The 14,746-nt window shown below is 42.7% G+C and overlaps 1 protein-coding gene across 1 annotated transcript in view; it reads right to left on the bottom strand.

Moving 5' to 3' along the window:
- Positions 1-14,746, bottom strand: part of vps37d (VPS37D subunit of ESCRT-I) — a 50,799-nt gene that overhangs the window by 26,417 nt on the left and 9,636 nt on the right. The window contains exon 2 of the mRNA XM_080210524.1: positions 3,696-3,867. Coding sequence (XP_080066650.1) covers positions 3,696-3,867 — 172 coding nt within the window. The remainder of the gene's footprint in view (positions 1-3,695; positions 3,868-14,746) is intronic.

Raw genomic sequence — 14,746 nt, 5'->3', positions numbered from 1 at the left:
CCGGAGGAAACCCACACAGACACGGTGAGAACATGCAAACTCCACACAGAGAGTGACCCAAGCCAGGAATCGAACCCGGATTGCTGGCGCTGTGAGGCATCAGTGCCACCCAGCTGCCCATTCAGCCATTAAGAGAGACAATGGGGGAAGGGATTTTCTGTCCTCCCTGGAGCATGTTTCTCACTGCAAGAGGCAGCGTGGGGTTCACAGGCAGCAGGATTCTGTGCCACCGGGAAACCCATAGTGGGAGTGCACTGTCAGTGGGACCATAAGATCTTGCCAGTGTGAACAGCCAGGAAATTCCAGCCAACGAGAAAGTAAGTGTTCCAATGTTACCTGTGAAAAACATTTTAAAAATGGCTTAATTTGCTCACTTGATGCTTCCTCTTCTTGCATCTACAGTTAGTTCACAGATACTTCTCATCTAAACTCATCTGAAACTCTACTGCTTGTATCCTAGTGCCTAAGTCCTGTTCACCCTTTACCCATTATGCTCATTGGCCTAGAGCTCCTAATTGAGCAACATCTAGATTTAAAAATGCTTATCCTTATTTTCATATCCCCCTGTGGCCTCATTTTTCCTTAACTGTTATCTCCTGCAGTGTTAGACATTGCCAAGATATCTGCATTACCCTAATGCTGGCATTTCTATCCATTGTTTGGTGGCTATGCCTGTAGCTAGCGTAGACCGAACTGCTGGAATTCCCTCCCTAAACCTCTCCCACTCTACTCCACTTTCCTCCTTGGTATGGCTCCTGCTCTGCCCAACACTGCAAGAAACTACAAAGTGCTGTGAACAAAGCCCAGTCCATCACGCAAACCAGTCTCCCATCCATTGACACAGTCTACACTTCCTGCTGCCTCGCAAAAGCTGCCAGCATAATTACAAACACCATGCACCCTGAACATACTCCCTTTCACCTTCTTTCATTGGGAAAAAGATACAAAAATCTGAGGTCACGTATCAACTACTTGAGAACAGCTTCTTCCCTGCTGCCATCAGACTTCTGAATGGACCTACCTTGCATTAAGTTGATTTTTCTCTACACCCTAGCTATGACTGTAACATTACGTTCTGCACTCTCTCCTTTCCTTCCCAATGAATGGTATGCATTGTCTGTATAGCGCACAAGAAACAATACTTTTCACTGTATATTAATACACGTGACAATAATAAATCAAATTAAATCAAATCAAATCCTTTAAGATGCGCCTTAATCTACCTTTTTGACCAAGATTTTGGTTATCTGTCCTAATATCTCCTTACATAGTTTGGCATTTTTTTTGATAATGTCCTGATATTTTACTACATAAAGCATGGTATGTAAATGCAAAATGTTGTTAGTTCACATTCAGAGTTCATGCTGAGTCACAGCTTGATCAGTGCAGCAATGTCTGAAATGTGTCACACTAGGAGTGTTGTGGTAGCAAGTGTGTGACCTTCGCTCATTCTCTGTAATGTTAATAAAAGCAAGCAGATGAGTTTGATCAGCCTCCCACACAGCAAACCGAGGCAGTGTGAAACTGAGGTAGCAATGTGGCAGTGCATGGTTCAAACATTCTTACAAGTGGTGACATTTACTCTGTCATTTCCAACTTTTATTGTCTGCAACTGCTTTTAACTGTCAATGTTCATGGAAACATTCTCCCCATTTCCTCTCCTCTTCTTCTAAAGGTATTGAATGTCAGTAGGTTACACAGTGCGACAATCCTGTGCCTTTAAGAAATATATTTATATCATGTTTCTTGTGAAGGGTAGGTTTAAAATTCGGCTCTATTTCTATGGTGCTGCATTGTCTGCACCAGGCAGCTCACATGCTAAGAATGTAGCCTAATGATTGATCTTAGACAATAGGGTGTTTGTTTGAATCTAAGTTAATGCATTTTTGTTTATTTTTGTTTTACTCCTGGGGTTTCAGAATAGAGTTTGATCGACAAGCAATAGAGTCATGCGCTAATTGGTGGAGCTAAGCTTGCAGTTCTCTTCGATTTTAAAAACTGTTAGTTTCTGCTTGGTTCTTTAAGAGGTCTTTCTCTCACTGGAGTCTGCTGCTTAGGAACTACTAGAAGAAATAGGTCTCTCTCCCTGGAGGTTTTCTGGAGCCTTGAGGGCTGGCAGCCCAAGTACCAGCACATAAACTTGTGCTCTTTGCCAACTGATTTTGAAGGGCAACTTAAGTCTATGAGGAATATTGCTTAAATCAGAACTAATAGAGATAGATTAGCAGTTAAGAATTATATCTTGTCATGTTTAAGTATTTCAATTAGTAAATCCATTCATTATAGTTAAACTGTATTGTTAGATAAAATTTGCTTTGATAAAAACATCCTAGTGGGTCAATAGAATCTCATCTGGAGTGAAACAGTTTATGCTCACACAAATGCCAAAACAGCAAATAATTGGGGTCTTGTCTAACTTCATAATATATCTTGAAGTTTCTGATCTGGCCCCTAACAACAGGCATACAAATCTGAATATACTGAATGTCAGTAGAGTACACAGGAATACGAGACTGAAGGTACTGTCAGTAGAGTACACAGGAACAGGTACAGAAAGGTACTGAATGTCAGTAGTGTACACAAGACAGGTCTATGAAGGTACTGAATGTCAGTAGTGTACATAGGAATACAAATCTGAAGATATTGAATGTCAGTAATGGGTGGCATGGTGGCACAGTGGTTAATACTACTGGCTCACAATGCCAGGGACCGAGATTTAATTCCAGCCTAGGGTTACTGTCTATTGGAGTTTGCACATTCTCCCTGTGTCTGCCTGGGTTTCCTCAGGGTGATCAGGTTTGCTCCCACAGTCCAAAGATGTGCGGGTTAGGTTGATTGGCCATGCTAAATTGACCCTAGTGTCAGGGGGATTAGCAGAGCAAATACGTGGGGTTATGGGAATAGGGCCTGGATGGGATTGTGGTTGGTGCAGACAGGGTGGGCCAATTCTATGATGCTATGATAGTAGAGTGCACAGGATTAGGCATGTGAAGGTACTGAATGTCAGGAGAGTACACAAGAACAGGTACATGAAGGTACTGAACATCAGTAACATACAGGAGAACAGGTATATGAAGGTACTGAACGTCAGTAAAGTACACAGAAGTTTGTTCCATCATTAGTTGATCTTGAATTGCTTTTGGAACTGATGTGATCTGGTTCCTGGAAATTTCAATTATCCCTGCTTCCTGTCTGGAGGAAGCTAAGTCCATATTTCCACTGCCCTTTCCTGGAAGAAATGCTTCTTGATTTCACTCCTAAACTGCATCACTGTGCTTTGAAGATGATGCCACCTCTTTCTGCATTCCCCACCACACAATACAGCCTCTCTTTATCAACCCCTTTCAAATGTTTTATTCATTTTCAACACTTCAGTTGGATTGAAACTCAAAGGAATGCAACCCAATTTAATGTAACCTAATGATTTAACTCTTTATATTCACATGCTGTATGCTCTCTTCATTGGTCACGTTTCATGTGCATGTTTTAATTGTGATAACCCGATTTTCCCATTAACTCACACCAACTTGTATTGTAAATAGGCTGGTGTTAAAATACTGCAGACTGCAACATTTAGACTACATCATAAACTTTACTTTAATTGTCACCTAGTGGAGTGTTGAGGACAGGAGTGGGGGACGGGGTGTGGGTGTGGTGATTGGAAGGCAGCGAGTTACAGAAGCAGAATTGCTTACCTAATTTTCTCTGCTTGTCCTCATAAACCACAGTCACCTCCTGCAACTCCTGGTATTTCCTAGCTAAATGTAGCTTTTTGTCATCTAGCCGAGGATGCAAACTGAGATTATCTTCAGCCATCTTTCTGTTACTGGCTAGAAACATCTCTCGCTCCAACTGTAGAGTCTGTAACTGGAAACAGAAACACACAGTTTAACTCCAGAAATTCACCAACATCAGATGTAACAGATCAAGGTTTGCACCACATTGATGAATTTTTGTTTGTGCATACTCCTTGCACAATGCCAGTCCATTGGTATTGATAGGCATCAAGATGCTTTTCAATTCACTTTGAGGAGATTTTATCTCCACAATTACATGGGTTTGAAGCTGCCAATCTGCATGCTCTTTTTGTAATGATGGAGTTTGTAATAATTCTAACGATGCAACATGATGACTACGCTAAGAGTTAGAAACCATTCCCACCTCCATTCTTTTGGTACCTGGTTCCCAGGTTCTGCTGAAAGGTAAGGGCTGCTGGATCATTTTATTCATTAGGTTGAGATTCTCTATTTAAGAGAGAATGAATGATTTTGGAGCGAAGATTTATTATAGGCATATTATACATTTATCAGGAACAACAGGGTAGTTAGAGAAAGAGTTGGTCCACTCAAGGACAAAGGAGGGAAATTATACGTAGAACCAAAGGAAATGGGTGAGATCCTTAATAAGTGCTTTGCATGGGTATTCACAAAGGAGAGGGACCCGTTGATTGGTGATGTCTCAGGGGGATAAGTAACCCCTTTAGAACAAATCATCATTACGAGGGAGGAAGTGTTGGATGTATTAAAAAACATCAAGCTAGTCTAATCCCCAGGGTCAGATGGCCTCTATCCCAGATTGCTGAGGGAGACAAGAGGCTAAATTGCTGAGCCTCTAACAGAAATTTTTGTTTTCTCATTGGCCACAGGTGAGATCCCAGAGGATTGGAGGATAGCCAATGTTGTCCTATTATTTAGGAAGGGTAACGAGGATAACCCGGGTAATCATAGGCCAGTGAGCTTGACATCAGTGATCGTGAAATTGTTGGAGAAGATTCTTAGAGATAGGATCTATACACATTTAGAACTGAATGGTCTTATTAGCGACAGACAGCATGGTTTTGTATGAGGAAGGTCATATCTCACTAATTTAATTGAGTTTTTTGAGGAGGTGGCAAAAACGATTGACAAGGGAGAGGCTGTGGATGTCGTCTACATGGACTTTAGTAAGGCATTTGACAAGGTCCCTCATAGCAGGCTGGTGCAAAAGATTAAATCACAGGGGATCAGGGATGAACTAGCTAGATGGATTCAGAACTGGCTTGGCCATAGGAGACAGAGGTTGCGGTGGAAGGGTGTTTTTCTGAATGGAGGTCTGCAACTAGTGGTGTTCCGCAGGGATCTCTGCTGTTTGTAATGTATATAAATGACTTGGAAGAAAACGTAGCTGGTCTGATTAGCAAGTTTGCAGATGATACTAAGATTGCTGGGGTTGTGGATAGTGACGAAGATTGTCAGAGAATACAGCAGGATATAGATAGGCTGGAGAATTGGGCAGAGAAATGGCAGATGAAATTTAATCTGGACAAATGCAAGGTAATGCAGGTCCAATTCAGGCCGGAGCTATACAATAAATGGCAAGAGCATTGACAACAGAGAGATCTGGGAGTACAGGTCCACAGATCCTTAAAAGACTGAACAGATGGAAAAGATGGTGAAGAAAGCATATGGCACGTTTGCCTTCATTAGACAGGGCATTGAATATAAAAGTTGGCAAATTATGTTATAGCTGTATAAAACATTGGTTAGGCCACATTCGGAGTTCTGTGTCCAATTCTGGTCACTGCACTACAAGAATGATGTGGAGGTTTTGGAGCGAGTACAGAAAAGGTTTACCAGGATGTTGCCTGGTATGGAGGGTATTAGCTACGAGCAGAGGTTGAATAAACTGGGATTGTTCTCCCTGGAAAGACAGAGACTGAGGGGTGACCTAATAGAAGTTTATAAAATTATGAGGGGTATGGATAGGGTGAACAGTTGGAAGCTTTTTCCCAGGGCAGGAAATAACAATTACAAAGGGGTTCAAGTTGAAGTTAAGGAGGGAAAGGTTCAGTGAAGATGTGCGGGGAAGTTTTTTTACGCAGAGGGTGGTGGGGACCTGGAATGCACTGCCAAGTAAGGTGGTGGAGGCAGACATGTTAGCCACATTTATGACTTATCTGGATAAATATATGAACAGAGGGAGAACTGAGGGACCCAAGCGGTTGATCTAGACAGGACAATGTGATCGGTGCAGGCTTGGAGGGCCAAAATGTCTATTCCTGTGCTCTACTGTTCTTTGTCAACTGAAGCATTTCCCTTTCCTTGTCCATCATTTCAATTTCCCTTTTAGCTGGAGATGCTGGGTGGAATTTGTGTATGGTTGAGTGTTTGTGTGAATGTGTGTGTGAATGCGTGTATGTGGAAGTGTGTGTCTGAGTGTTTGCTTGTTTGTATAATTGTGTGTGTGTGTGTGTGTGTGTGTGTGTGTGTGAGAGAGGGATTATGTTGGTGAGAGAGTGGGTGAGAAAGATTGTGTGTGCATTTAGAACAAAGAACAAAGAACAACACAGCACGGGAAACAGGCCCTTCGGCCCAACGAGCCCGCGCCGCCGTCCCACTGTCTCAGTGACCTATTCATGATTTTAGTCTACGCCTAATGTGCGAGGATCAGGGAGGTCCAATTTAGGGACAATTTAGTACCCAATCAATCAGACTAAAAGCACATCTTTGGGGATGTGGGAGGAAACCGGAGCACCCGGAGGAAACCCACGCAACCACGGGGAGAACGTGCAAACTCCCACAGACACAGGCCCAAATCCATGTGTCCGCACAGCAACAGAGATAGTCTCTGAGCTGTCATGTTGCCCTCGAGATGGTCCAGTTTAAGCACACTAACGACATGAAGCAATAGGCAACTCCCGAAGCAACATCCAAGAGCAGCCCACTACAACCTGCCACATGCATGCCCCTTGCTGGACTTAAATGCCTGTGGAGACAAAAAAATTCATTATTAAACAGGCAAAGACTGTAACATCCCTGAGGCAAAAACGTAATCCCAAGCCTACAATGTTTAGTAAGGCCTACTATATCCCCCTATATGTAGCCCGCTCATGTGGCTGTCTAAGTGACTCTTAAACAACCCTAGCGTGCCTGCTTCCACCACCTTACTCGGTAGTGCATTCCACACCCCCACTACCCTTTGCGTGAAAAACTGCCCTCTAATATTTGTCTTATACCTAGCCCCCCTCACCCTAAGCCCGTGACCCCTTGTTCTATCCATTTCTAATAGCGGAAAAAGCTTACCACCATTTACTCTATCTATCCCCTTCATAATCTTATAAACCTCTATTAGATCCCCCCTCAGCCGACGTCTCTCAAGGGAAAACAGCCCAAGTTCATTCAATCTTTCCTCGTAAGACAGCCCTTCCATACCAGGCAGCATCCTGGTAAATCTCCTCTGCACTCTCTCCAGGATCTCTACATCCTTCCGGTAGTACGGCGACCAGAACTGGACGCAGTACTCCAAGTGAGGCCTAACCAACGTTCTATACAACTGCAACATCAGACTCCTACTCTTATATTCTATACCTCTTCCTATGAAGGCTAACATACCATACGCTTTCCTCATCCCATTCTGCACCTGCACCGACACCTTCAGGGACTTGTGCACTTGCACCCCCAGGTCTCTCTGCGTATCTATACTCCGGATAGTTCTACCTTTTATCGTATAACTCCCCTTCACATTATTCCGGCCAAAGTGCATCACCTCGCATTTCTCCGGATTAAATTCCATTTGACATCTATCTGCCCAATCTACCAGCCTGTCAATGTCCTGTTGCATTGCCAGGCACTGCTCCTCAGTACCCGCCAATCCAACCATCTTAGTGTCATCAGCAAATTTGCTGATCACACCACCTACCCCCTCTTCCAAGTCATTAATATATACCACAAATAGAAGAGGTCCTAGTACCGAGCCCTGCGGCACACCACTGGTGACAGACCTCCAATTGGAAAAGGAGCCTTCCACTACTACTCACTGTCTCCTCCTCCCAAGCCAGTTCTCCACCCATCTACATACCTGGCCTTGTATCCCATGAGCCTTCACCTTTTCTATCAGCCTACCATGAGGGACCTTGTCAAACGCCTTACTGAAATAAAGCTGGAATTGAACCCAGGTCCCTGGCGCTGTGAGGCAGCAGTGCTAACCACCATGCCAGCTCTGCTTCTCCTGATCTCTCTACCTAGCTACAGGAACTCAAACTGCTCCTGGGCTGTTGTCTTTCTTGTTTTTTTTAATTCATTTATGGGACATTGGTGTTGCTGGTGGCCCGCATTTATTGCCCATCCCTAGTTTCCCTTGGAAGGCAGTTGAGAGTCAACAACATTGCTGTGGTTCTGGAGTCACATTTAGGCCAGACTGAGTAAGGGCAGCAGATTTCCTTCCCTAAAGGACATTAGTGAACCAGATGGTGAGTGTGTTTATGAGTTTGTACATATGAATATATCTGAGAGTGTGGATGTAACAGTGTGTTTGTGAGTTTGTACATATGAATATATCTGAGAGTGTGGATGTAACAGTGTGTATCTAAGTTTGTGTGTGCGTGTGTTTGTGTGTATGAGTATGTGTGAGAGTGTGTCTGTGACAGAGTACATGAGTATGTGTGTGTAGGAATATGTATGAGTGTGTGTGTGAGAGACAGTGGGTGAGAAAGTTTGTCTGTGAAGATGTGAATGATCGTGTGTATATGGGTATATGTGAAAGTGTGTATGAGTGTGTATGGGAATGAGTTTGTAAAAACAAGTTTGTAAGAGTGTGCTTATGAATGCAAGTGTGCACAAGTGTGTGAGGCAGATGGAAACACCAGGCTGAACTGCATGTATTGTAGAACTGAATGTCAGCTATCATTAGAGCATTTAAAGGGATACACGTCAGATAAGGTAGCCACAAGTTATGATGACACTGAGCCTTTAAGAAATGTATTTGAGCCATGTTCTTGTACAGCATCTGTTGTAACAGTTACAGGCACTCGCAGCCGTTCTGTCTATCCAGCATCTAATATTATCGTTGCAACAGCATAACTGCTTCTTATGGCTAGAATGTTGGTTTTAATCTGAACCAATGCTGTTCTGTGGACCTGTAATCCCAGATCTCTCTCTGTTTTCCCCTGGGATTTTGCAGGGTGGGGCCTGATTGGGATGATTGGCAGGTATGGTCATGTGACAGGGAAGTTGGGCTTACACAGGTGCTGGTTTTGGAGTTGAGAGAGCAATGTATCTCTTTTCCCTTCTCTGAAGTCAGTGACTGGAAGCTGCTGGAGACTAAACCTACCTCTCAGAGGTTTTGCTTTTTTAAGGATATATCCTTCTCTAAAAATTGCTGCCTGGACTCTATCCAGAAGTGTTAAAAAGCTGAAAATCCAATATCATGTAAGCATACTTGATTTTTGCAAACTAATTTTGAAGAAGTGTGTTTGTCTATGTGGTGTGGTTTTAATTTGGAACTACAGAGATAGTTGGTTGTTAAGGATTATACTTTGTCATGTCTAAGCATTTTAATTGGTAATTCTTTTTTTTCTAAAGTTCTATTTTAACTGTGCTCTTAAATAAAGTTTGTTTGAATCATATCTAGAGTGAAACACATTATGCCAAAATCAAAGTGGAGGTCTAGGCTAACTGAATAATATATCTTGGGGTTTCTGGTCTGGGCCTTTACAAAGGCTATTAGAATGGTATCTTATCGTTTTAGATGGAATTGTTGCATTTTCAGCCTAAGTGCCAAGGTGGAGTTGGGAATATGGAGGGCCTGATTGTACCATTAAGTTGTGCCCATTTTCAGACAGAAAAACTTGGTAAAATTGGGCATGCATTTAAAGTGATTTAACAGGCTGCACGTCCAACCTTACTGGCACATGCCTCTTTACCACTGCGTTCGCCCATCCAGATTTGGCGTGAAACAGACATGCTCTACAGAAGTCTGATTCGGGTGCGCCAGGAAGTGGAAGGAAGTGTCGAGTGCCTGATGGCTCTCTGCTTGAGACCGGCGGGAGGGTGGGTAGTTGTGGAGGAAGGTGGATCCGACAGCTCTCTGTTTGAGATTGGTGGGGGTGGGGATCCACCGCCATTCTGTGGTCAGTGAGTGGGAAGGGTGGGTCTGCTGTCACTCTGCCTGAGATTGGTGGGGGGGAGGGGAAGGGGTCAGCGATTGGTCTGGGTGGCAGAGGGGATGGGGGGATAACGGGATCAGTAATGTTGTGGGGATGGGGCAATGCCTGTGGGGGCATTATCTGGTCCGACGTGGCAGGAAAGCTGCATTCTATCTTTTTTCTTCTGCACATGTGCAGTTGGAGGTGCCGATTGGAGCTGCAGGGTTTCGGGCGCACACAGGCTTGTGCAGCGCAACTTGGAATCGCTGATATTTTACAGGCAGTGTGTGTATGGGGCGTCTGAGAATGGGTCTGAAAGACAGATCTGAAACACTCCCAGTTTCAAGTCCACCCAGCACTTAGAATCAAAATGGTAAAATAGGGCCTGGAGTGTTTCCCGCTGCAGAGGCTGACATGTCAAACCTTCCAGCTTCAACCTCATTAATTACGTACCTGGTAGTTTCACTCCATATTGAACGGCGAGGCAGGCCTGGGTGGCATGCAGCCTGTCATATTAAAAAGACATCCAACATCACTGGCCCAGCATTAAAGGAAGAAGGTGGACCTCCTGGAAATGGAAATCGATCTCCAGGAACATTCTGACACTGGAAGATGGACCTCATCTGGAAGGTCCACCTGCAGATGTTCCCCTGACGTATAGCTGTGGTATTCCAGGGTTCAGGGTTGCTGGCAGTCACCATCCTGAATCCTGGAGCAGTCCCAGGCATTATTCAGATCAGTCCTGACATCTGCTCACCAAGTTGCTCCAAACATGTTTTAAGCTGGTGCGTTTTCCCACCAGCAAAGCAGAAATTCTAAGGTGGGGGAGTGTTGGCTCTTCATCTGCATCCTGTCAATGGGATGCAAATGAGGTTCATACCATCCTCTGGAGGGTTTTCCGAGCCTCCATGGTGGCACCAGCGGAAGATCACGCTGTAAATTCACACTGGCGTAAAACCGATTTCTGGGCCTCTCTTGCCATGTTCTCTCACTGTGCCCATCATCGAACTGGCCAGCAAGAACTTGATCGAATTCCCCCCCCCACTCTTATAAACTTGCTTTAAACTTATTGCTCTAATTCACATTAGAAACTTTTATTTAAAAATACAACATGCTCCACCATGGTGAAGGAGGAGGTGGAATTATATTTTGTGCACAGAACTTGTGTTAAACTGAAGGAGAATTTTCTCTTTTCTTTGAAACAGATATTTAGGAAGTTATAACATGCTGCACTTTCTGCACCAGGACATGATAGAAGGACATGTTTTTGTGCAATTAATCAGAACACACCAGCTCAAATCTTTCATATTGAACCACTAACTATTAATGAGCTTAAACCTGCAGACTTGGTCAATTCTCCTCTGTGGGATATAACCATTCATTCTAACCACTTTGGTTCTGGTAAACCAAAATACACAATGTCCTGCAGCGGTGTACATCTATAACAATAACCCAGTTTGCTTTTTACTTCAGAAAGTTGGAGACTGTGGAAAATAATTCCAGCAACCCTCTGTCACCTCTGCATTTACTTTTTCACCAGCTTTAGGCAGATGGAACAAGCCTCAGTCACCTTTAAATGTGGTAAAGATAAAATCATTTAACAGGCTACAACAGGAATCATGCATTAAGGTGTGTGAGGTTTTACACCATTTCATTAGCACCTGCTATGTTAGGAAATGTCTAAAAGGCTTGAGTGTTTAATCATATTTTAAATGTGTTATTTTTACACCTTTCATCCTGAGGAACATTTTACAAACTGAAGATTCAGCTAAGAATTGAAGGTGTAAGTGAACTGTAGCAAATTTGCTCACGACCCAGGCTAGCTTAGGTTTTGGTTGTCATTAAGTCTTCATTAGTTCTGTTTGATGACAAATTGTACCAGTAAACTATCGAATGAGATGAGTGTACATTAATTAGTCAGTGGGGGCAATTATGCAGAATCAAATGAATATAACTTGTAAGTAATGAAGAAATAATGAAGTGATTCTTGACTCAAATTGGTACCAGTCAACTCCTGTACTCACTCATAGAGAATACATTAGACCCATGAACCAGCTCAGAAATACTTGTTGGTTCCACTATCTGAAAGACACAACAGTATAAAAATTCCCTCCCTAAACCTCTTTGCGTTCCCCCCCCACCTCTAACATGATCCTTAAAAGCCATCTGTTTGAGCAAGCTTCTGGTCACTTCTCCTGGTATCTCTTTGAGTTTGTGTCATTTTTTTTCCTTGGTTCATGCTCTTGTTCAGATCCATAGAGTCTTTTACCTTGTTGATGGCACTATATCAATATAAGTTTTTGGAAATAAGTGACATTACTTCATGTCACGTCAATACCAGGTTGAATGTCTGTAAGTTAATTTTGTTCAGCAGTCCTATTAAGAACTGCTAACCCTGTTCAGATAATCAGTCATAGTCCTTTACATTGTCACGGAATTTGTGTGGAATTGCAAATTACTATCTTTAGCTAGGCAATTGTAAATTTCAAAACTGAAATTGATAAGATTTTTGCTGGGTAGGGATATGGATTCAACCATGTACATGGAGTTAAAATACAGGTTTAATTGAACATTGGAACAGGCTGAAGGGACTGAATGGCATACTCCTGTCCTATGCATTCTTAAGTGCAGAAACATAACTGATGAGTTTGACATCAACAGTAAGATACAGTTCAGATGTATGCAGCACATTCCTATCAGGATATGGGTTCCTGCACACTCTATCATTTAGTATGCATGGCTCACTTCTACAATGTCCCAAAGTGCCATCCAATTCTTCTTGGTGCTGTATCATCAGCTCATGAACAAGCACCAAATTTTACATTTAAGTTAAACCTGAATAATTTTGGAAAGAAAAATTGCAATTGCTGTTTAACAAAGGAAAAGTATGCATACCTTTGTCAAGAGAAACATACCTGCTCACAGTGTGGGTAAATACTCCTATCTTCTTTCTTCTACCTCACTGATACATGAAATAAGTAGACTGTGAGTTAGATTTCCTTTATGGCCTTCTCAGGAATCTACAGCCAAATTTATGATTCAAAATTGGACCAAATTGTTGTTGGACTTCCCACAATGACACTGAAAAATAAAACACTGGAAAAATAATCCATCCATTTCATTTCCCAATGCCTATTCCAAATGTCCTGGATTGCAAGCTAGGACCATGCCATGTTAGTCCTTGTACTTTCTTTTCTGTGAATAATAGACAAATGTACTTTTACCCTTAGATGTTTTAAAAACCTACTCTGTAATGATTCTGATTTCAGTAGTTGGTGCTGGATTCACTGATTTCAGTAGGTGATGCTGGATTCAGTGATTTCAGTGCATAATGTTCAATTTACTGATTTCAGTGACTGATTCTGGATTCACTGATTTCAGTAGATGATTCTGCATTCTGATTTCAGTGGGCAAAACTGGATTTACTGATTTCAGTATGTGATGCTGGATTTACTGATTTCAGTATGTGATGCTGGATTTACTGATTTCAGTATGTGATGCTGGATTTACTGATTTCAGTATGTGATGCTGGATTTGCTGATTTCAGTATGTGATGCTGGATTTGCTGATTTCAGTATGTGATGCTGGATTTGCTGATTTCAGTATGTGATGCTGGATTTGCTGATTTCAGTATGTGATGCTGGATTTGCTGATTTCAGTATGTGATGCTGGATTTGCTGATTTCAGTATGTGATGCTGGATTTGCTGATTTCAGTATGTGATGCTGGATTTGCTGATTTCAGTATGTGATGCTGGATTTGCTGATTTCAGTATGTGATGCTGGATTTGCTGATTTCAGTATGTGATGCTGGATTTGCTGATTTCAGTATGTGATGCTGGATTTGCTGATTTCAGTATGTGATGCTGGATTTGCTGATTTCAGTATGTGATGCTGGATTTGCTGATTTCAGTATGTGATGCTGGATTTGCTGATTTCAGTATGTGATGCTGGATTTGCTGATTTCAGTATGTGATGCTGGATTTGCTGATTTCAGTATGTGATGCTGGATTTGCTGATTTCAGTATGTGATGCTGGATTTGCTGATTTCAGTGTGTGATGCTGGATTTGCTGATTTCAGTGTGTGATGCTGGATTTGCTGATTTCAGTGTGTGATGCTGGATTTGCTGATTTCAGTGTGTGATGCTTGATTCATTGACTTCAGTGTATGACGCTCAATTTACTGATTTCAGTGGGTGATTCTGCATTCACTAATTTCTGTGACTGATTCTGGATTCACTGATTGCAGTGGGTGTTTCTGCATTCACTGATTTCAGTTATGATTCTGGATTCACTGATTCCAGTGGGTGATGTTGGATTCACTGATTTTAGTGGGTGTTGCTGGATTCGCTGATTTCTGTCACTGGGACATTGTATGACATATTTAAAAAATAATCTATGCTTGATGGTCCTGATTTCAGCGCGTGGCGCTGAATCCACCGATTTCAGCGCGTGGCGCTGAATCCACCGATTTCAGCGCGTGGCGCTGAATCCACCGATTTCAGCGCGTGGCGCTGAATCCACCGATTTCAGCGCGTGGCGCTGAATCCACCGATTTCAGCGCGTGGCGCTGAATCCACCGATTTCAGCGCGTGGCGCTGAATCCACCGATTTCAGCGCGTGGCGCTGAATCCACCGATTTTTGTAGCTGAGACATTGTATGATGTCACAATTTACAACTTCAATGATGTTTGCATACAGGAGACTGACCTAAGCAAATGACTGACCTAGTGAAGGGTTCAAACTGCAGGAATATAGATCAGAGTGGATTAATAGGGATAAGGAGTTTAATGGAAAGGGTTTCCTATTGAAGCAGTGAATATAAAATGACCAAATAGGCAGTTTGA

The sequence above is a fragment of the Carcharhinus amblyrhynchos genome, chromosome 23, assembly GCF_965287045.1.
Source record: "Carcharhinus amblyrhynchos chromosome 23, sCarAmb.v2.hapA, whole genome shotgun sequence".
NCBI lineage: Eukaryota > Metazoa > Chordata > Chondrichthyes > Carcharhiniformes > Carcharhinidae > Carcharhinus > Carcharhinus amblyrhynchos.
This window is presented reverse-complemented; position numbering and strand designations above follow the sequence as displayed.